We start from the raw sequence: 20,707 nt of genomic DNA, 5'->3' as shown, positions 1-20,707 counted from the left end.
TTTAAATATTTATTTATTTTAATTCACATATTTATTTATTTATTTATTCCCAAATCCAAAATCGAAAACCTTTAAACTTCCCAATTCCTTTTTTCTTCTCCACGATACTCTTTACCGGAGAACGAACACTCGACGGAGACAAAGCTTACTCGCCGCCGACGGAGACGGGGTTCGTGTAGTCCTCTCACAAGTTTAACATGCTTCTGGTTTCGCCTGCTTGTAGAGGTGTTTATCTTCAGACCGTAGATCCACCAAAGCCAATTGATTTATCAGCCAGAGGTTCTTATGCAAGTTGCTTTCAGGTTTCCATTTCACATCTCCTCTAACTTTGATCTTCATGATTCCAATCCCGTTGTAGTAATTTTTTTTTGTTTTTTTATACATATATATATATATATATATATATGCAGATTCCTCGTTCAATCCCTAAAAGGGAGTGTTGGATGAGGTTAGGAACTTTTGTTTGTATCAATCAGAAGCCGCCTATACACCACACAAGTTTCAAGAAACGCAATGTATTTACGCAGAACGTTGATCTTCCTCCTATGTTACCAAAAAACAAGAAAAAGCCTTATCCTGTTCCTTTTAAGCAAATTCAGGAAGAAGCTAGGAAAGATAAAAAACTTGCTCAGATGGGTATAGAGAAACAGTTAGATCCTCCCAAAAATGGGTTGCTAGTTCCTAATCTTGTTCCCGTGGCTTCTCAAGTGATTGATAATTGGAAGTTGTTGATCAAGGGTTTAGCACAGCTTCTACATGTTGTTCCTGTATTTGCTTGCAGTGAATGTGGGGCGGTTCATGTGGCTTGTTCTGGTCACAATATTAAGGATTGCAATGGTCCTACAAATTCACAGCGGCGTGGTTCTCATTCATGGGTTAGAGGTACCATCAATGATGTTATTATTCCTGTTGAGTCGTATCATATGTATGATCCTTTTGGGAGACGCATTAAGCATGAAACTCGGTTTGACTATGAGAGGATCCCGGCACTTGTTGAGTTATGTATTCAGGCTGGAGTTGATATCCCAGAGTATCCTTGTCGCAGAAGGACACAACCAATACGAATGATGGGGAAGAGAGTGATCGAACGTGGTGGATATGTTAGAGAGCCTGATAAACCTCAAACATCATCTCCACTAGCCGAGCTTGACACGCTTGGTGCTTGTGAAAGGTATCCACCTCCTATACCGGAGGACATACCTAGGATAGCACAAGAAACAATGGACGCTTACGAAAAAGTTAGATTGGGGGTGACGAAATTGATGAGGAAGTTCACAGTCAAAGCATGCGGATATTGTTCTGAAGTGCATGTTGGACCATGGGGACATAGTGTGAAGCTGTGCGGAGAGTTCAAACACCAATGGAGAGATGGGAAGCATGGATGGCAAGATGCTCTTGTGGATGAAGTTTTTCCTCCAAACTATGTATGGCATGTGAGGGACCTCAATGGAAATCCGCTTACCGGAAGTCTCAGGAGGTTTTATGGTAAAGCTCCTGCTTTGGTCGAGATTTGTATGCACAGTGGAGCTCGTGTTCCTCAACGCTACAAGGCAATGATGAGGCTTGATATTATCGTTCCTGATTCACAGGAAGCCGACATGGTTGCATAGGTCCTTGGATATGTTCATCGTAGAAATCCATTGTGAGGAGGATAAAGAAGCTTTGGTTGATGATAAAATGAGCTTGGCTAGCTAGGATCTTTCTTCATATAGCATAAGAAATATTGTCATATATAAAATATTTTGTAATTTGGATATAAAATATTTTAGAAACCTTCGTTGTAATCAGAGAAATTGTGTTTATTGATAAATATAAATACTAACAGTAACGAATTTTTGTACAAAGGTTTATGTCAACATTATCTAGAAAACAATTAAAAATCAATGGTTGGTTTTTAATTATTTTGTAAAATTATATAACCAAATATATACCACAAAATTTGTTCGATGAGTTTCTTTCTTTTTGCCTTTTAGTTTGCTTGCATTACAAACCTTCCTCTTCGTCTTTTTTCTTATTCAGAAATTGCATAATAATGTTTCATTTTTATATAGAAAAAGAAAAAGAAATAATTCCTTTGGAAATGGGCAGAGTCAGAGAGATGGATGGAATATGCTTAGGCCCATTCTTTGTGAGAAGCTCTAATAATTTTGATATTAAATTTAGTTTTGCAATAGAAGATACAACATACATTAGAAATAGGCATGCTAGCATGACCAGCGTAGATTTTATTGAGAAGTAACCAAATACTATATATTATTTTTCATTTTAATTTTTGTGTTATTATGGACATTTCGGTCCACCTTCTTTGGTCCTCCAGTTATTGTAGCAAGGACATTCTTCTTTGTGTCCATATGTTCCCGATGGTACGCACAAACATGTGTTACAACATTTGTTGCAAAAGAACAAACACGGTTTTTTGTGAGATGTCGCTGAACATCGACGTTGACATTCCGCTGGACATTCTGCACAAAAATATAAAAACAATAATAAATAAATGACTAAAGGTATTATTATCCACCGGAATCATTGAGAATATATGAATGAAAGAACAAGTGATGTTATTTACAATTTACCTTCTGGTCGAAGTGAGCCTTCTCCTCCCATCTAAATTTTGTAAGATAACACATATAAATTTGTGATGCAAAAGAATAATAAAATTGTACATATTTTTTTTTGTCAATTAATATATATTAAACTAAAATAGTTTGGAAAATAATATATATATATATATATATATGTGATATTGTTGTTGTTTGTTCTTTTTTTTTTGTGAAACTATTTGCTTTCATAATTTATCATTTCATAAAAAAAAAACATATACCTTATAGATTGTAGGTGCCTCACCTGGACTTTCTAGTTCCTCAGCCTGTACCAAAATAAATTTAAGAACCCAACTTTTAATGAATTCATAATCCATAAAAATGAAAACAAGTATTTGAACTTTAAATAATAAAAAGTATTTGAAATTTTACATTAGAAAATTGAATAGCAAGCAACAAACAAGAAACAATGAAGAGAACGATGAGCTTCGCCATTTTCTAAACTTTTTCTTTTCACTTTTGATTTTTTTTTTGAGTGTATTCTAAAGTGAGTGTTAAATCTATTTATAACCAATAACATTGGTATATTATTGAAGGTATTCAAATAAGCACATTTAATAGATGTTGACTTTTTTTATCATATTCAAAGATATATGTGTGTTCTTTCTAAATAAATTTTGTGAATAGAATTTTATTAATATGGTAGACAATATAGTATTTATTATTCAAAGATGTGTTTCCTCTCCTAAAATAATTTTCTGAAATTGTGTTAATATGTTGAGAAAACAACATTCCCTATATATTTTTTTTTAAGAATAGAAAAAATAAATCTATATTAGTAAAAGAGAAGTATAAATCTACTTTCGGGTCGGGTCATTTTAAAAAATTACCTGAAATTAAATCACATTCGGTTCAAAAATATCTGAACCTTTTTTTTTTTGGACAAACATATGCTTTATTCCATTAAAATAGAAAACAACATACTACAAAGAGATCAAAGTTTAAGGAACAACAGAGTAGGGCAATCCCCAAAGCCAATACACTGAAGAGATAAAGATAGATAAGAGTCATCGAAATTGTAGACTTGAGAGCTATGAACCAACTCCTTGCAAAGGTTTTGGAACCTGTGAGGTCAAAAAATAACGATGCTTCTTCCATGAATGCTTCGATGGATGAGAAGATGGCCACTGTCTTAGATTGAAGAGTAAGCGGTGTTGAAAAAGCTACAGCTGTGACCCGAAGGAGAGCTGTGCTAAGGGTTTGAGAAGGATTAAGAATGCTCTGTTTGAGGATAGATATAGGGTTGATTGCGGTCTTAATCTCAAGGGCGAAACGCTTGAAGATGTTGTGGTAACCTCAACTACATTGAATTGGGATCATAATGCCACTAATCTTCAGGTTTTTAAGAGTGAACTTCAAAAAGTTGATGAGAGGCAGTTTAGCGGGCTTATGTATCAGTCAGATTGATGAAGGGAGTCTGAAGACACATCGGTAACTACAGTTCCATATGGACTGGATCATAATGCCGAGTTCATTCAAAATGCTAACTTTAAAAGCAAGAGCCCTAGATGATTCTAATAACAGGTTTTCTAACGAATTCTTCAACCAAACTAGCATCAATGGTAGTTTAATATCCAAATGCAGTCTTTGAACAAATGGTTCCATAAAGCTACACATAGATTGCCTAGAGTTTGAGAGAATTGAGTTCTGATCGAACCTGGATAAAAGCGGATTACTTTGTGGATCACCTTTTCGCAATGGACTCGAGAAGCTTAAAGGGCCGAGAGTTAGGAAGCCCACCAATGGAAACCCTAGTTTTCCGATTGGGGATGGGTTGGTTTTCACGCGGCGGCTGGACTGAAGCGAGTTCTGATGCAGGGGTTTGAGTATCTCCGATGAGGGAAAGGATGCTGCTTGTGGATTCATAGCGGGGCTTGAGGCTTCAGAAGAGAGCAGAAGGAGCTTAAGGTCTCCGGTTCTAGAAGTCGACACCAAGATGAGATGGTCGTCGTGTGCCGTCGACGGTTCCACCAGGCCAGCAATTGATGGTTGATGCAGCGAGATATTTGGATAATTTCCAAATATCTATTATGATTATTATTTAATATATTTATTATTATTGTTCTAGAATATTCTATGTTTTAGGGTTTATATGCTTTATTATATATAGCCTTCTTAGGCCTCCTATTGTATTCAGTTATTGATGAATTGATTAATCGAAAGATTTAAAGAGGTTTTGATAAACCACTGTGAAGAGTATTCACAAATCCAAGAGCTTGTGTTCAAGCCCTGAGAGGAGGACTCTCAACCCTAGTTATCCGGTATTCCGAGGAATCAAATGATCTCTACTCTATCCCTATTAAATATATGCTCCTGCCATCGCCGATACCTGGTGTGAGATCTCTTTTTGGTGGGTCGAAACCCTAGATTTGGCGTTTGCTGGTTCTTCGGATAGCTTCTTCGGGAAGGGGATGGGTAGTGGATAAGAGCCGTGAAGACTCGACCAACTATTCACCTCCTTCGATTTTTAGGTTATACTAGATACGGACCCACGGTATACCGCGGAGACATGTTTTACTTTCGATTATTTTATTATTCAATAATTTAGTGTTTTTAATGGAATATATATATTGTACATATAAAATATATTGTATCCCTCCTAAATAAGCATTAATTTTGTAAGAAATTACATCACAATGTCATTAGAAACAAGAATAAATAATAGATTCTCATTAAAGGTAAAAACGTCAGTTACCTATATTTTAATCGTATAAACGAGCGGATTACCGGGTCAGATCTTATTTTTAATTTTTTTCCCAGATTCACGGTACCAATAAAAACAATTACTTCTGCCTTACTTTGCAAAAACAAGTCATGGTCAAATAGTCAAATGAACGGGATTTAATTCTGGGGGTCTCAAGTTTGATACACCTGCATGTAGCATCAAATATTTTTATTTTATAGACATATTAATTTTATTTTCTTTCTCAGTTAGTTTTTATTTTATTATATTTAATAGAAAAAGAAAGAAATTTCTTAATTATTTAAGACTACCAAATTTCAAAAATCCTAATATTTCAGGTTACATAAATCCCAAAAATTTACATTAAATCGGAGAAATATTCTGAAATTTGGTAACAAAATTTTAAAAATTCAAAGATATTTTAAAATTTACAGGAGTATTCTTTTTTTTATCCACAATCAAAGCTGATAATAATTTCGTAAAATTTACTTGGATATTTAATTATTTCACTAGAAAGATTTCCTAAACAAAATACTTAAAATATGCAATTAGATTAAATTTGGAAGGTTGCATAAGGTATTTCCGAAAATATTTTGAGAGTTTAAAAAAATTATGATTTATACTAACTATATAAATTAAACATTCAAATGGAGAGTAAATGTCTTTTTTTCTAAATTTCTTAGCCAAAATTTACTATTAACATTATTATATAGGTAATTATTTAAAAGAGAATGGTTATAGGACCTAAAATTTCTAAAGGAATGAATTGGAATGGGACGGGATGCGATGAGACTGGACAAAATTACTTTAATTTTTTTAACAAACACAGGCTGTGCTTGATTAGTATGGATAGATTGCAAAAAATTGTATATTTTCCAGGTGTTAAAGGTGATAATCATGTTTATTTTCGGTATGAGTTGTGGTATGCTACATATACACCAAAATATTGACAACATCCTAAAAGAGTGGCCAACTAATTTTTGTGGAAAATACTAATATTATATAATTAAAATTTTACAACCTAAAATAGTTTATTATTTGATTGAATATATATTTTACCAGTGGTTTTGAAGTAATTCAATTTACTAATTAAGTACACATACTTTAAAAACAATAATTAAATTTTGAGAAAAAGTCCAGTCTATTTATGATATTAAGACAAGAAATAGTATATGTAAACTAAAACGGGTAATTTGAATGGGACATTCACAAAAATACCCTCTTTTCCATGTCCTTTTTAAAAAATACCCCTTCATGTTGACCATTTTTAAAACTACTTTTTTTTTATGTACAAAAGACCAAATTACTCTTTCTTTGATTGACAACAAGAATGTACAGTCATCAAAATAAAAAAAAATTCCTGCCAAAACTGAAAAATTTTCTCGCCAAAAAATATTTTTTTCCTGCCAAAATCGAAAAAAATTCCGTCAAATTTTTTTTCCCCGCCAAAAGACAAAAATTATTTTGCCAAAATCGAAAAATTTTCTCGCATTAAAAACCTTGTAAAAGCGTTTACAAAGTGTTTAAAAACTTTTTAAAAACATTTTGAAAACCTTTTGAAAAGGTTATAAAAACCTTGTAAAAGCGTTTACAAAGTGTTTAAAAAACATTTTAAAAACCTTTTAAAACTCTTTCAAAACCTTTTAAAACTCTTTTAAAAACCTTTTAAAACCTTTTAAAGCTCTTTTAAAAATCTTGTAAAAGCGTTTACAAGGTGTTTATAAGGTTTCTTCCTTATAAAACATTTTAAAAACCTTGTAGATTTTTTTTTGGCGGGAAATATTTTTTGTCGAAATTTTTTTATCAAATTTATTCCTTTTCTACATGTAGAAGAAGAAACGTTCTATTTAGAGAACAATCAACATCAAGTTACTTTACCCTTTTTTCCTTTTCATAATAGATTAGTTAACCTTTTTTTTGGCGGGAAATTTTTTTCGAAAATTTTTTGGCGGGAAAATATGTCCGAAATTTTTTTGGCGGGAAAATTTTGTTTTTCTTTTTATTGAATAAAATATTTTTCATCTAAGGGTAAAATGATCATTAAAAATTAAAAGAGGGCAAAAATAAAAAATGGCCAAAAAGGGGGCATTTTTGAAAAGGGGTATATCAAAAGGGTATTTTTAACAAATTCTCTTAATAATGAAAAACAATGTAACAACATTTTTTTTTTTCTAAAAGGGACATAAATTTTAAAGAAAAGTAAGAAATCAATAAATATAGGTAGATAAATTAAAATGTCAAGCTTTCACTAATTGATTTTGCGACAGGTAATTAACCACTTTGAAACAAGCACTTTGAAAATTGTGGTATTTTTGAAAACAATTATATAGTTTTTAAAAATTATATTTTTGGATAATTTTAACTAATTAAAAAATATAATCAATAGGGAACTCTGGTATCCCGTCTAAATTTCTTATCCAATCTCTTTTAATAAGCATTGTTTAACAAATAATTATTTGAAAGAGAACGAACATAAGACAAAAAAAAAATATTATGGATACATGACGATAGACGAGATAAGACAGGATAAGACGAGACGAGATTGAAACGGGATAAGATGGGACAAGAGAGGATGAGTTGGGACGTAAGGGCATGTGACGGTATGGAATGTATTTCTTGTTCCAAAGTAAATACGTTTATGTTTAAATTTTCTTAATTTACTTAAAAAATACCATACACATGCTATAGCATCCGGGTTAATATAATTCTTAATCATTTTATGAATTTAAAATTTATATAAAAATATTTTGTTCGATGCTGTAGCACGGGGTACTACCTAGTAGTACTAATATATAATGTAAATATATACTAAACTAATAGCAGTAATTTTGGAGTGGGTTAGTACTATGATATTTTGTTTGTATCAATCAGAAGCCTCCTATACATCACACAAGTTTCAAGAAACGCCATGTATTTACGCAGAACGTTGATTTTCCTCCTATGTTACAAAAAAACAAGAAAAAGCCTTATCCTGTTCCTTTTAAGCAAATTCAAGAAGAAGTTAGGAAAGATAAGAAACTTGCTCAGATGGGTATAGAGAAACAGTTAGATCCTCCCAAAAATGGATTGCTAGTTCCCAATCTTGTTCCTGTGGCTTCTCAAGTGATTGATAATTGGAAGTTGTTGATCAAGGGTTTAGCACAGCTGCTACATGGCGGTTCATGTGGCTAATTCTGGTCACAGTATTAAGGATTGCAATGGTGCTACAAGTTCACAGCGGCGTGGTTCTCATTCATGGGTCAAGGGTACCATGAATGATGTTCTCATTCCTGTTGAGTCGTACCATATGTATGATCCTTTTGGGAGACCGGAGATGCATTAAGCATGAAACTCGGTTTGACTATGAAAGAATCCCAACACTTGTTGAGTTATGTATTCAGGCTGGAGTATCCTGAAAACACAAGAGCTATTGATATGTATGGAAAGTGAGACACAAAACTGACTCACAAACTAAGAAAGAGGTTCTTCAAAATAAAACTTCTTTATTAGACAATCTGTTTAGTAAACTTACAAGTTTCACTCAATCAATTATCTAATCTCTCATGTTCATGGATATATACACAATCCAAGAACCTCTCAAGACAAACCCCGTAGTCCCCTTAAGCGTTATGCTTTCTTACAAGAAACCACATAACCTTAATGTCTAAGATATCTATTACTATTTTGTGCTAACCTCTACAAAGGCTTAGCCCCCTATTGATAGACAGGTTTTCACCCAGGGTATCAATCCCCTAAAATAAACAAAAGAAAAGAATATAAACACGAAACCACACGACCTAAGTACTCGATGCAAGCAATCGAGTACAGGATCGAGTGGTGTGATCGAGTATGCAAGTGAGATATGAACAGCTCGAGGTATTACTCAATGCAGGTTATCATGTACCTGATCGGGTAGGTAGTCGAGTAAGTGAAGAAAATGCAAATAATGGAAATACGAAAGTTCCTAAGGATGGGGGTAATCGAATCCTAAGTATCCTAGACCAGTACGGATGCCTTACATGCCTTAAGCAATTATTTCCTAGACAATGAACCTCTAAAACCTTGTCACCACACTTTCGCACTAGCAACAATCAACCTTGAACACATTACCACACTGTCGCACTAGCAATATGAACAAGCAGGCATTAAGAACGATTCATTATTGTCAGTAGACTTAAACTCATCTAATTTCTTACTCAGAGTTAAGTAAACCTCTAGCATTGGCTAAATCAAGCATTTTATCTACTCCTTTCGGCCTGTAGCATTTGTAAACGCCCTAGATCTAATCTCAACCTTTCGGTCTGTTGACAGCATTAAGAACACCAACCAAGAAGGAAATCTATCAATCATTTACAATCAACTCAAGCATCCTAACCGATCAAGAACACAAAATCATCTATCCCATCCCTAGAAACTTTACTACACTACTCGGACATAGAAACGAATAACAAAGCAATCAAAATGAATGAAAATGACATTGTATTAAAAGATAGAGTGGAGTAGAAAGAGTACAAGATAGAAATCTAAGAAAACTACAAAATAAAAATGCAAAACGAAAAGAAAATGTTTGAGTCGCTCAGTTCTCTCACAGAAGCTCTCGCTCTCTGGTTTGAGGGTCTGCGGCGTGCTCGTTTGCAAGCTAGGGAAAGAGGGGGTTTATATATGGAAACCGTTTGACCTAGCTTCCCAGACCTGCCCGATGGTCTACTCGATGGGGTACACGAGGGTGAAGTCGGGTTACTCCTCGGGTGGATCTTCGGGTTGCTCTTCACGCTCTTGGATCCTCTTCGATCGTGTTGGGGTTTGGACTTGTTCTTGTAGCTCGATGGCTCCTTCGGGTACATGCTCGAGTTGTCCTTGTTTTTCTCCATTTTTGGCTCTTTAGCACCTGTTTTCATCCAAAATATGCAAATGCAGAAATGCAACACCCTAAATGGTCTAAAAGTGAATTCCTACAGTTAATGGCCTAAAAATACTAAGTTAGAGGTATGAACAATGCAAAATATGGACAAAAAAGGATGCTAAAAACATATAAAATGGAGAGTTATCACCTATTTATACACAATAGGTCGTGGCCATACAAGCTTAAATTCATATTCTAATTCTAATAGGAATTGCCAAATCTCTTTGCAAATTTCCTTATCTTTTATGGAATAGGAAAGTCTTCATGCTTCTAGACTCTTCTCCAAGCTTCTAGTCTTCATAACCTTCATGGTTTGAATATTAATCGCCTTAGCTGATTTCCTTATTTCAGCTCCACGTTATCTGCTTCGTTTAACTACTTCTTGTAGTACTCTGAACTAGTGCAGCGACTGCATCAACATCTTCATCTTCATCTTCATCTTTGCCTTTCATAAATGTCTTTTTCTTTTTTCTTTTCATCTTGTTGTAAAACTCAGTTAAGAATACATCAACAATCTCTACCTTTCTTATTGAGTTTTACAATCCAAGCTTCACACAACATAAGCTTCAACTACTACTTTGATGATCTCCAAACTCTCCCTTAATCTCCAAGTAAATATCTCTGCAGCATCTAAAACTCAATCTTCATAACACCAACATATCCTTGTCGCAGAAGGACACAACCGATCCGAATGATGGGGAAGAGAGTGATCGAACGTGGTGGATATGATAGAGAGCCTGATAAGCCTCAAATATCATCTCCACTAGCCGAGCTTGACACGCTTGGTGCTTGTGAAAGGTATCCACCTCCCATACCGGAGGATATACCTAGGATAGCGCAGGAAACAATGGACGCTTACGAAAAAGTTAGATTGGGGTGACGAAATTGATGAGGAAATACACAGTCAAAGCATGCGGATATTGTTCTGAAGTGCATGTAGAAGATACAACATATTAGAAATAGGCATGACCAACGTAGATTTTATTAAGAAGAAACTAAATACTAAATATTATTTTTAGTTTTTAATTTTATGTTATTATGGACATTTAGGTTCACCTTCTTTGGTCTCCCAGTTATCGTCGCAAGGGCATTCTTTTTTGTGTCCATATGTTCCCGATGGCACGCACAAACATGTGTTACAACATTTGTTGCAGTAAAACAAACACGGTTTCTTATGAGATGTCTCTGAACATCGACGTTGACATTCAGCTGGACATTCTGCACAAAAATATAAAAATAATAATAAATAAATGACTAAAGGTATTATTATCCACCGCATTCATTGAGAATATATAAAAGAACAAGTGATGTTATTTACAATTTACCTTCTGGTCGAAGTGAGCCTTCTCCTCCCATCTGAATTTTGTAAGATAACACATATAAATTTGTGATGCAAAATAATAATAAAATTATGCATGTTTTTTCGTCAATTAATATATATTAAAATAAAATAGTTTGGAAAATGTATATATAAATATATATATATATATATATGTGTGATATTGTTGTTTGTTTGTTCTTCTTTATTTTTTGTGAAAATATTTGCTTTCATAATTTATCATTTCATAAATAAAAAAACATATACCTTCTTATAGATTGCAGGTGCTTCGCCTGGACTTTGTAGTTCCTCAGCCTGTACCAAAATAAATATAAGAACCCAACTTTTAATGAATTCATAATCCATAAGAATGAAAACAACAAGTATTTGAACTTTAAATAATAAAAAGTATTTTAAATTTTACATTAGAAAATTGAATAGCAAGCAACAAACAAGATACAATGAAGACAACGATGGGCTTCGCCATTTTCTAAATTTTTTCATTTCACTTTTGATTTTTTTTTTGGGGTGTATTCTAAGTGAGTGTTAAATCTATTTATAACCAATAACATTGGCATATTACTGAAGATATTCAAATAAACACATTTAATAAATGTTGACGTTTATCATATTCAAAGATATATGTGTGTTCTTTCTAAATTAATTTTATGAAATCCCCTTTATAATAAAACGGAAGTACACAACATTATTTTGTAGACTATATAATTTTAATAAGTTGGTTACAAATATGTTATACATTAATTGATAGATTAATTGGTTACAAATAGGTTATACAAAAAATCTTAGACAGAATATTCTAAAGAATCATATCATCTAACTTACCATATTAATTCCTTATTAAATTATTCATCAAATAAAATCTTTTGATATCTAACTTAACATATTAATTTGTTAATTATCATTATACTTCACCTCTCATTTTTATATATGATTCTATTTTGTGAAACAAATAAATTATCATATTATTTATTATAATTATTTCCGGATATAACATAAGCTGAATTTCTTAAAAAAAATATAAATTGTTTAATCTATAAAATATTCAAATTTTAGTAATATTATTCTTTAGAAATAATATCTATTAAATTAAAAAATTTACTGAGTAACGGGTTAAAATTTGACTATTTAAATTCAATTTTATATTTTTGTTGAATTTTATAATTTTATATATTATAATAAGCTTTAAATAATTTATTTTGAAATATTTTTCATATATTGAAACTTGATATAAAAGTTAGAAACTATAAACACTCTAAATTGATTTGTTATAGCAATGTCAATAATATCACTATAATATGAAAGAATTTCAAGAAACCAAGTATATTAAAACAAAAAGTATAACAATATATTAAATTATTCATAATATAATAACTCGTTTTTTAAAAAGCACATTTACAAAATTATGTCTTATAATGACATTCAAGTCATGATGTAGAATATACATTGTTGAAATAATTTCACATATATCACCTAATACAACATATTAAAATTTTATTTTAAAATACAAAATATACAAAATTTTGTATAAAACAAAATTTAACCAGTGTTATAGCACGAATACTTATTTAGAATCATTAAGAATATAAAACTTACAAAATATGTGTCTTTTTTGAAGCTATCATATTTAATATATGATTTTATTGCATAATATTTTATCCAAAAAACATTTAAAACAATCACATAAATTTTATTTTATATAAAAATTACAATATAAATAAAATATATTTCAACCCGTGCTCTAGCACGGGTCTTAATCTAGTAATTTTATTAATATGGTAGACAATATAGTATTTATTATTCAAAGATGTGTTTTCTCTCCTACAATAATTTCTTAAAATTGTGTTAATAAGTTGACCAAACAACATTCCCTATATATATATATATATAAAATATCTGAAATCAAATAAATCGGATTTGGTTCAAAATTATCTGAAACTATGGATTTTTACGTTATATATTATTCAATTAAATCGAAAATATTAAATATAAAATTAAATGCAAACTTAAATATTTTCCTTAAAAAACTATTGTGGTTCATCGAATATTTATGGTGCCTCTAATTTAGAAAAATAACAAAATTAATGTTATTAGTAAATCAAATGACGCTTTAATTTTGAAAAACTATTATAGAATAATATCCGATTGCAAATTGTTCCTAAAATTTAGTCATATATCGGAAATCTCATTAATTTCTATTCTACACTAACAAAATCCAAAAATATCATTTAGTTATAAAGATATCATATCTTTGCCAAATATCCTATCACAAGTTTTCACTTAGTGGGGTGTATTCAACTCGATATTTTAAGTGATTTGTGTGAAACTTACAAATCTTATGTTATTCAATCATGTATTTTAAAAAGTCTATTAAAATCCACTGTTATTGAACTGATGATTTAAAAATTTACTTTAAAATCCACTGTTATTCAAAATAGTTTGTGGATTTGGATTTTAATGATTTTTGAGATTCTAGAGGATTTAGGTGGGATTTGTTTAGTTAAAAATAGAGAAATCCAAATCTCATGGTTTTATGTGGGATTTGAAAGAATTTTACAATAAATCATATCAACTTCCCTAAAATCTTTCAGAATTCCAAATTTTCTAAATCACATCAAATTTTCCAAAATCATGGTTTCAATTCTACTATATTAATTGAGAAGTACAAATATGAAACTAACCTTAAATGTGTTAAAAATTACATTCAATTGCCATTAGAAAACTTAATTAAGATTAATAAATTAATTAAATAAATATAAGTAATTAAAAAACGAAAATTGGGGATACATTAAATAAAAGGAATTGTAGAAAAGTAACAAAAAATCTATTATAATAAAAACTAATCCGTATTAGAAAAAAAAAATTTACAACTAAGATTTTAAAAATCTTATCAAATAAAATCTACAACTACAAATTTTATCCTACTATATTAGTTGTGAACTGCAAATATGAAACTAATCTTAAAATGTGTAAAAATTACATTCAATTGCTATTAAAAACTTTAAGATTAATTAATTAATTAAATAAATAAAATTAATTAAAAATGAAAATCGGGGACACATCAAATAAAATAAATTGTAGAAAAATAAAACAAAATCTATTAGAATCAAAACTAATTCATACTTAAAAAAATTAACAGGTAAGATTTTAAAAACTAAATCGAATAAAATATACAGCTATAAATTTTATCAAAAAAAATTTTCACCACAGGTTAAAATTATTACAAACAAGAAAATGAAGCCACAGAAAAATACAATGAATGTTGTTTTTAAAGAGACATTTTAAAACTTTTACTAGCTATATTTAGTTGCTCTTTTTTACATGTTAGTAAGGATTGTGTTTAGTTGACAAAGGTTTAAACAATTTTATTTATTATATACAAATGTTTTATTGACAGGTTTTCAATAAACATTTTTAAATACAAAAATTATAATATAATCAAACCAAATTTTTAATCACAAACTATTATAAATAACATTATAATAAAATAAATTATTACAATTTTTATTAAAAAAATGTTCAGCCCGCGATTCTCTGCGGGTTAATACCTAGTTCTAATTGATTTCGTTAACAGAAATATCATTAATCACTATCCAAAACTAACAAAACCCAACAATATTTCCTTATATGATTCAATATTAATACAAATCAGTTACAAATAATATATTCATGTTATTATCGACATTTCGGTCCACCTTCTTGTAGTGAGTGTTAATTCTATTTATAACCAATAACATTAGCATATCGTTAAAAGGTATTCAAATACTAATGAAACGCATTTAATATATGTTGACATTTTATCATATTCAAAGATATATGTGTTTTCTTTCTAAATTAATTTTATGAAATAGTTTTATTAATATGGTAGACAATATAGTATTTATTATTCAAAGATGTGTTTCCTTTTCTAAACTAATTTCCTAAAATTGTGGTAATATGTTGACAAAACAACATTACCTATATATATATATATATATAGTTCATTTTTTTAAACGAATTGAATAGAAAAAGTATCTAATATATAAAAAAGCATCTCATTAGCTACTGCCACTACGAATAAGTACGTCGTATAATAAAGTCCTTAACTCTAAGAATATTTTACTAACTCTACTACGATGTCACTAACTCTACCACCACTAACATTAACTATGCCGCCTAACTATACTAGTAAATAAAATCTATCATGAAAAACAACTCTACTAAATTACTCTACGAAAATGCGTAAATCTATTATCTTTAATACACTAACATCACAGACTAACATGTAGTTAGTCTAAGAGTTATCATTCATGTGGTGATACCGGCGGACCTACGTAGAAGTTAGGAGGATCAATTAACCGAGGTAAGATATTGAAATAAGGGTTTTTGCATGTAAAATATTGAAAATGTTGAAGTTTCAGCGGCAAATGTAGAAACTAGGTTTCTCACAATGAATTTGTTTGTTGGGGGAAACAAATTCAACAAAGAACTCTCTTTTAAAATTGGATCAAAGCTAAGAAATAAAAAGGAATTGAAATCTCTTGGAAAACAAGCTAGGGTTTTGCTTAATAACAAGGAGGAACTAGGGTTTTTGTATTAATTGATTGATGATTTACAAAGAGGAGGATACCCCTCTATTTATATTCTGTCTTAGATTACAAAATATGTCTACTTTCCTAATAGCTCGATATGAAATTAGGAAAGTTTCTTCTTCTAAGTCTGGTCGGCTTTGGGGCGATCTGGAAGTCGGCTACAAAATTCAGTTCTAGGTTAAATTTGGGGCGCACCCTTGTGTTTTGACATATTTGCTCTTAAAATATTTTATATTAGGCCTAAAACCTAACAATGGTGATAGACTTATCTATGTTATAATAGATTAATTATTGGATGATATAGTTGTGCATAGTTATGTGTGTTGCTTTATCATCCATAATCCATCGTCAATTTTTACGAAGTATATATTGAGAAATAATGTGCACCTCGAGGTTTTTGAGAGGATTTCCCGATGGACTAGAGGGAGGTAGAGTTTCATCTCAGGTTCTATGTAAAGATTTAATAGCAAGGAAACCAAAGCAATTGATGCTTGCCAATCAAAGTTAATCTCCATGTGCAAGACTCCTTAGAATTTAATTTGGCTCATAATCATCGAAATCTTTTTAAATCCAAAAATTAATATGTGTTGATTTATTAATGTGTTTCTCAAGTTAGATGTGTAAATTGTGACATTTTAATTTGTATTCGAGTGGGTATATATATGGGTAGATGGAGATCACTATAATTGCAACTTTTTTGTATGGCCTAAGGATGGGATAAGAGAGTTAGCTCATACTTATCTTCATGATCTAAAAAAAAAACCATGTTGTTTCCATATGCCTGGTTTGTATGTATATGTTCTAATGGAGTTTGAGGCAGTTGACTTGTCGGTTTATAAATGTGATCAAGAAAATTAGATATATGCACAATAATGCTAATGGTGGTATGAAGCTACTCAAAGAGTCGATGAAGAAGAGCAAAAGGATAATTTCATAAATTTAAAACAAAACAATATAGCAATGGAGGTGGTTTTGTATTTCTCCAACCATACAATTGATACAAATAGAGGTATACAAAAAGACTATATAAATCACTGGAGATAACTGATTTTAGGCTCTGAGGCTCCTTCTTCGATAACTTATACTCACCTACACATGATATTAAGGTACAAGAATCATTGGATCGATCTCAAGCTGTAATTCAGATTCCTTGAATGTGTAGTTTATGTCATGTTTCTATTTACCTTCCCGTATGAGCTTGTCATGCTTTGATATCGCCCATGCTGCTTCAACAAACTATTCTCCAGGGACAGCGTTGCGTGTGCGGTGTGTCTGAAGAAGTGAAGCCACTCTCACTGATGTTAGTTGCTTCCAGATTCAATATGCTAGGTATCTGCAATTATGTTTTACGGCTGTGCATCTAAACTATGTCGTAATACCAACAACTCAGATCAACCACCACAAAGAGATTGCTCCACAACTAATAAGTGGAGACCATACCCAATTAGTTTTAAGAAAGCACAGAAACTAATGGAATATATACTGCAACATGGCTACCGTCCTCTCCTCTCAAGTTTATCAATGTACTGGAGCTTATATACGAACTCTTGGACACTATTCCGGGTTCCTGGTAGAGCAAAGGTAAAGCATTTTACAAATATAATTTTTTAAAGTGCTGGGACCAATTAATAAGTGCCGTAGGATTTTTTTTTTTTTCCATCCAATAATTTATTAATGACCAGAAATCAGATCAGTGTTTACGAATTGTTGTAAGAAGACAGGACAAGAATGAAAAATTTCCCATGGAACAGGGGAGGAGACTATATTTTTAGCTAAAAAGTCAGCACATGAGTTTTGCTCCCTGTACTAGAAAGTGAAGCTAATTGATGTAAATAAAGGCTTCCATTGCTGAATTGACTCTAGATAGCGTTGTAGTCTGTTGTTGTGTCCATCCTTATTGAGTAGTCGGGATATGTTCTGGTTATCCCCTTCAAAGATCACCGATCTATACCCTAATCCCCAACTGCATTGTATAGCCCAAATGAGCGCTGAGCATTCTGATTCCTCTGGTGTAGGTCGGCCTTGAAATTTCCCCATGCCGCAATGTAGTACCTGTCCAGTAGCATCCCTAATGATCCATCCTAACCCTGACACCCTGTCGCCCTCATAATGTGATGCATCATAGTTACATTTGATCCAACCAGATGGTGGTTTTTTCCAACTATGTTATCTTCTGTTAGGGCCGTGGTGTGCTTGTTCGATATTCGATATTCCCATGCCTTGTATTGGCTAACCAATCTGTTGTATCCGCTGTAGCTTGGGAAATAAGTTTGGTAAGAGAGGTAAGTTTCTTGTTGAAAACAAGATCATTTCTGCTTTTCCATAGTCTCCATAAGATCCAGAACGGTTGGAACCGGAAATTAGTGTCCACTGATGTATCCTTGATTAGGCCAGTGAGAGTCAGTAACTTTTCTTCTACTGTTCTTCCAGGGTCACAGAGCAGGGCTATCGGAATACCCGCCTTTCTCCAAACCATAGTAGCATACGGGCAGGAAAACAACACATGATCTGTAGTTTCCAGCGTCAAAACGCATCTAGCACAGTATGGGTTGACCTTGATATTCCGACGGATTAAGTTCTCTCCCACTCCTATTGCTCGCGATGCCACTCTCCAAACAAAGTGTTTTAATTTTGGCGAGATTGGTAGTTTCCAGATACTGGTCGCAAGCTGAGGGAAACCTGCAAGGGGTGGTCGGGGTCTAATATCTCCTGTGCTCACCTCTTTGGACGTCCAGTAGCCAGACTTTACTGTATATCTACCATCCTTGGTATAACTCCATAAATAACTGTCCGGACTTGTTTTTGGCGGGAGATATATTTAATGAATCAAATGATGATCCTCCGATAATATGGTTGAACAAAGTTTATCTTCATTCCATTGGAGTGTTGTTGGATCAATGATGTCTGAAACTTTATTCATTGCATCATCTTGCTATAATCCTTATTTATTTTGGTTTCCCGAAATCAGATTTGATTTTTACAAACTTTTAATTGGATTCAAACCTTCATGAATTTATTTGTTGAGATATCCATGAAAACATGTGGATCATTAATTGTATTCACTTTTAGTAAGATTTGATCCAAAAAAACAAGTTTTGAGGACTTGTGATCATTAACAAGTATTTCGAGTGTGTTGCAAGGAACATTTTAAACTTGACAAGGATAAGCCAAATATTCATATTGCTCGTGGGGAATTTAATGATTATATAACACGAATATATCAACGCCATGTTCTGAAAGAAGAAACAAGTCAAACTAGAGTCTTCAAATAAGCCCTAAGTACGAGACTTCTAACAATTGTTATTTTTGTTTTCCTTTTTTTTTTTTCTTGTGATTTTTTGTTTTAAGTTTTATTACTATGGAATCACGTAACGCAGAAAATGAAAAATTTTAGAGTTCCACCGCACAACAGTATCGATCAGCATTGCACTTCAACCGATCGGTATAGAGCTGTTACAATACCGGTAAAAATTAAATTAATCTTTGGGATTTTTATTGCATTTCATATGATTTTATAAGGTTTCACTCTCTTCTTATTGGTCCATTTATCATTTAATTTCTAAAAAATTATATTTATTTTTAATTAAATAAAAAATTAATAATGTACATTAATCTATACTTGAAATCCACACTTTACAACTAAATTGTAACTGAAATTACATAATTATAAATTGACTTTTTCCATTCATTTTCACTCAAACAAACTATAAATTATAATTGTAACTCCACTAATTATATTATTTTAGAAATGTAACTTACATCCTTGAAATCCTATAAATAACCATTCTCACATCATCATCCACCATATCACAAATTCTAAATATTTTCTTTGTTTTGTTTATGTTATTGCATGAATTCAAAACTCACGGTAAGAGTGTGATTATATATTTTGCTGGATCTATCTTATATTTTGTTCAATTTTATTTCTTTTTTTTTTAATGTATTTCTTCCTTCCTTCTTTCTTTTCTTATTATTTCAATTTTCAATTACATATGTATAATAAAAATTTGGTGGCTGTAAAAAACCAATTATCAATGCAGATTCAACAACACTAATTTCAACCAAAGCCCAATGACGGAATCAAACTAAAGAAATCATCTTCATACATGTATATATATTTTATTTTTAAAAGTATGCAATGTTTTAACAAAATTAACTATCATAATAGAATTATTAAATCAAAATTTTTAACTCTCTCTTTCCTCCAATTTTTTTTTGAGAATTTGTATACTCATCATTATAGTTAGTTCTTGTGATCCAAAATATAATTATATAATGATCATTATAATGTTTCTTCAATTCAAAATTTTGTAATTTAATGATTTTCTAGATAAAATATAATTTGATATTACATTTCCAAAATTTTACTACAAAGAGGAAATCATTAGAATTTAACCTAGCAATATAGCTTAAATTAAGGTGAAAATAAAAGAGATTAAACATTAAATTAATAGTTGGGATTTACTTGCATTTCATATGATTTTATAGGAAATATATTTAATTGATACTTCAACAATAATTTGGCGGTTTAATTATTAAATGTTTTAGGTAAATTTTGAATATCATAGTAAAATTTTATTTTTATCATTAACAATATTTTTTACATAACTGTATATTTTTATGATTTGAATAAAT

General features: G+C 31.2%; 3 protein-coding genes and 2 pseudogenes across 3 annotated transcripts; 2 read left to right on the top strand and 3 right to left on the bottom strand.

The window, feature by feature from the left end:
* On the top strand, nucleotides 109-1,823 carry LOC104786556 (APO protein 1, chloroplastic-like). Its single transcript, XM_010511985.2, has 2 exons — nucleotides 109-302; nucleotides 411-1,823. The coding sequence occupies exons 1-2, from the start codon at nucleotides 198-200 to the stop codon at nucleotides 1,608-1,610; spliced, it is 1,305 nt and encodes a 434-aa protein (XP_010510287.1). The 5' UTR covers nucleotides 109-197; the 3' UTR covers nucleotides 1,611-1,823.
* Nucleotides 2,206-3,062, bottom strand: LOC104786553 (gibberellin-regulated protein 12-like). The gene is made up of 4 exons (XM_010511983.1): nucleotides 2,973-3,062; nucleotides 2,822-2,866; nucleotides 2,574-2,604; nucleotides 2,206-2,462 (listed from the first exon to the last, which is right to left on the bottom strand). The coding sequence occupies exons 1-4, from the start codon at nucleotides 3,033-3,035 to the stop codon at nucleotides 2,281-2,283; spliced, it is 321 nt and encodes a 106-aa protein (XP_010510285.1). The 5' UTR covers nucleotides 3,036-3,062; the 3' UTR covers nucleotides 2,206-2,280.
* Nucleotides 7,841-11,122, top strand: LOC104789151 (annotated as a pseudogene).
* On the bottom strand, nucleotides 11,202-11,970 carry LOC109133006 (gibberellin-regulated protein 12-like). Its single transcript, XM_019245535.1, has 4 exons — nucleotides 11,908-11,970; nucleotides 11,751-11,798; nucleotides 11,491-11,521; nucleotides 11,202-11,383 (listed from the first exon to the last, which is right to left on the bottom strand). Exons 1-4 carry the CDS (start codon nucleotides 11,968-11,970, stop codon nucleotides 11,202-11,204), a joined length of 324 nt encoding a protein of 107 aa, XP_019101080.1.
* On the bottom strand, nucleotides 17,744-18,548 carry LOC109132837 (annotated as a pseudogene).

This window comes from Camelina sativa, chromosome 5 (assembly GCF_000633955.1).
Source record: "Camelina sativa cultivar DH55 chromosome 5, Cs, whole genome shotgun sequence".
In the NCBI taxonomy this organism is placed as follows: Eukaryota; Viridiplantae; Streptophyta; class Magnoliopsida; order Brassicales; family Brassicaceae; genus Camelina; species Camelina sativa.
Note: the sequence above shows the minus strand (reverse complement) of the source record. Positions and strands in the feature narration are given on the sequence as shown.

What these genes read in the sequence shown, in the direction of transcription:
- LOC104786556 (XM_010511985.2), top strand. Translation starts at nt 198, where the DNA reads ATGCTTCTGGTTTCGCCTGCTTGTAGAGGTGTTTATCTTCAGACCGTA. An exon ending in CTTATGCAAGTTGCTTTCAG is followed by an intron (nt 303 to 410) that starts GTTTCCATTTCA and finishes ATATATATGCAG; the next exon opens with ATTCCTCGTTCAATCCCTAA.
- LOC104786553 (XM_010511983.1), bottom strand. Translation starts at nt 3,035, where the DNA reads ATGGCGAAGCTCATCGTTCTCTTCATTGTTTCTTGTTTGTTGCTTGCT. An exon ending in TTGCTATTCAATTTTCTAAT is followed by an intron (nt 2,867 to 2,972) that starts GTAAAATTTCAA and finishes ATTTTGGTACAG; the next exon opens with GCTGAGGAACTAGAAAGTCC. An exon ending in AGGCACCTACAATCTATAAG is followed by an intron (nt 2,605 to 2,821) that starts GTATATGTTTTT and finishes TACAAAATTTAG; the next exon opens with ATGGGAGGAGAAGGCTCACT.
- LOC109133006 (XM_019245535.1), bottom strand. Translation starts at nt 11,970, where the DNA reads ATGGCGAAGCCCATCGTTGTCTTCATTGTATCTTGTTTGTTGCTTGCT. An exon ending in CACCTGCAATCTATAAGAAG is followed by an intron (nt 11,522 to 11,750) that starts GTATATGTTTTT and finishes TACAAAATTCAG; the next exon opens with ATGGGAGGAGAAGGCTCACT. An exon ending in AGGCTCACTTCGACCAGAAG is followed by an intron (nt 11,384 to 11,490) that starts GTAAATTGTAAA and finishes ATTTTTGTGCAG; the next exon opens with AATGTCCAGCTGAATGTCAA.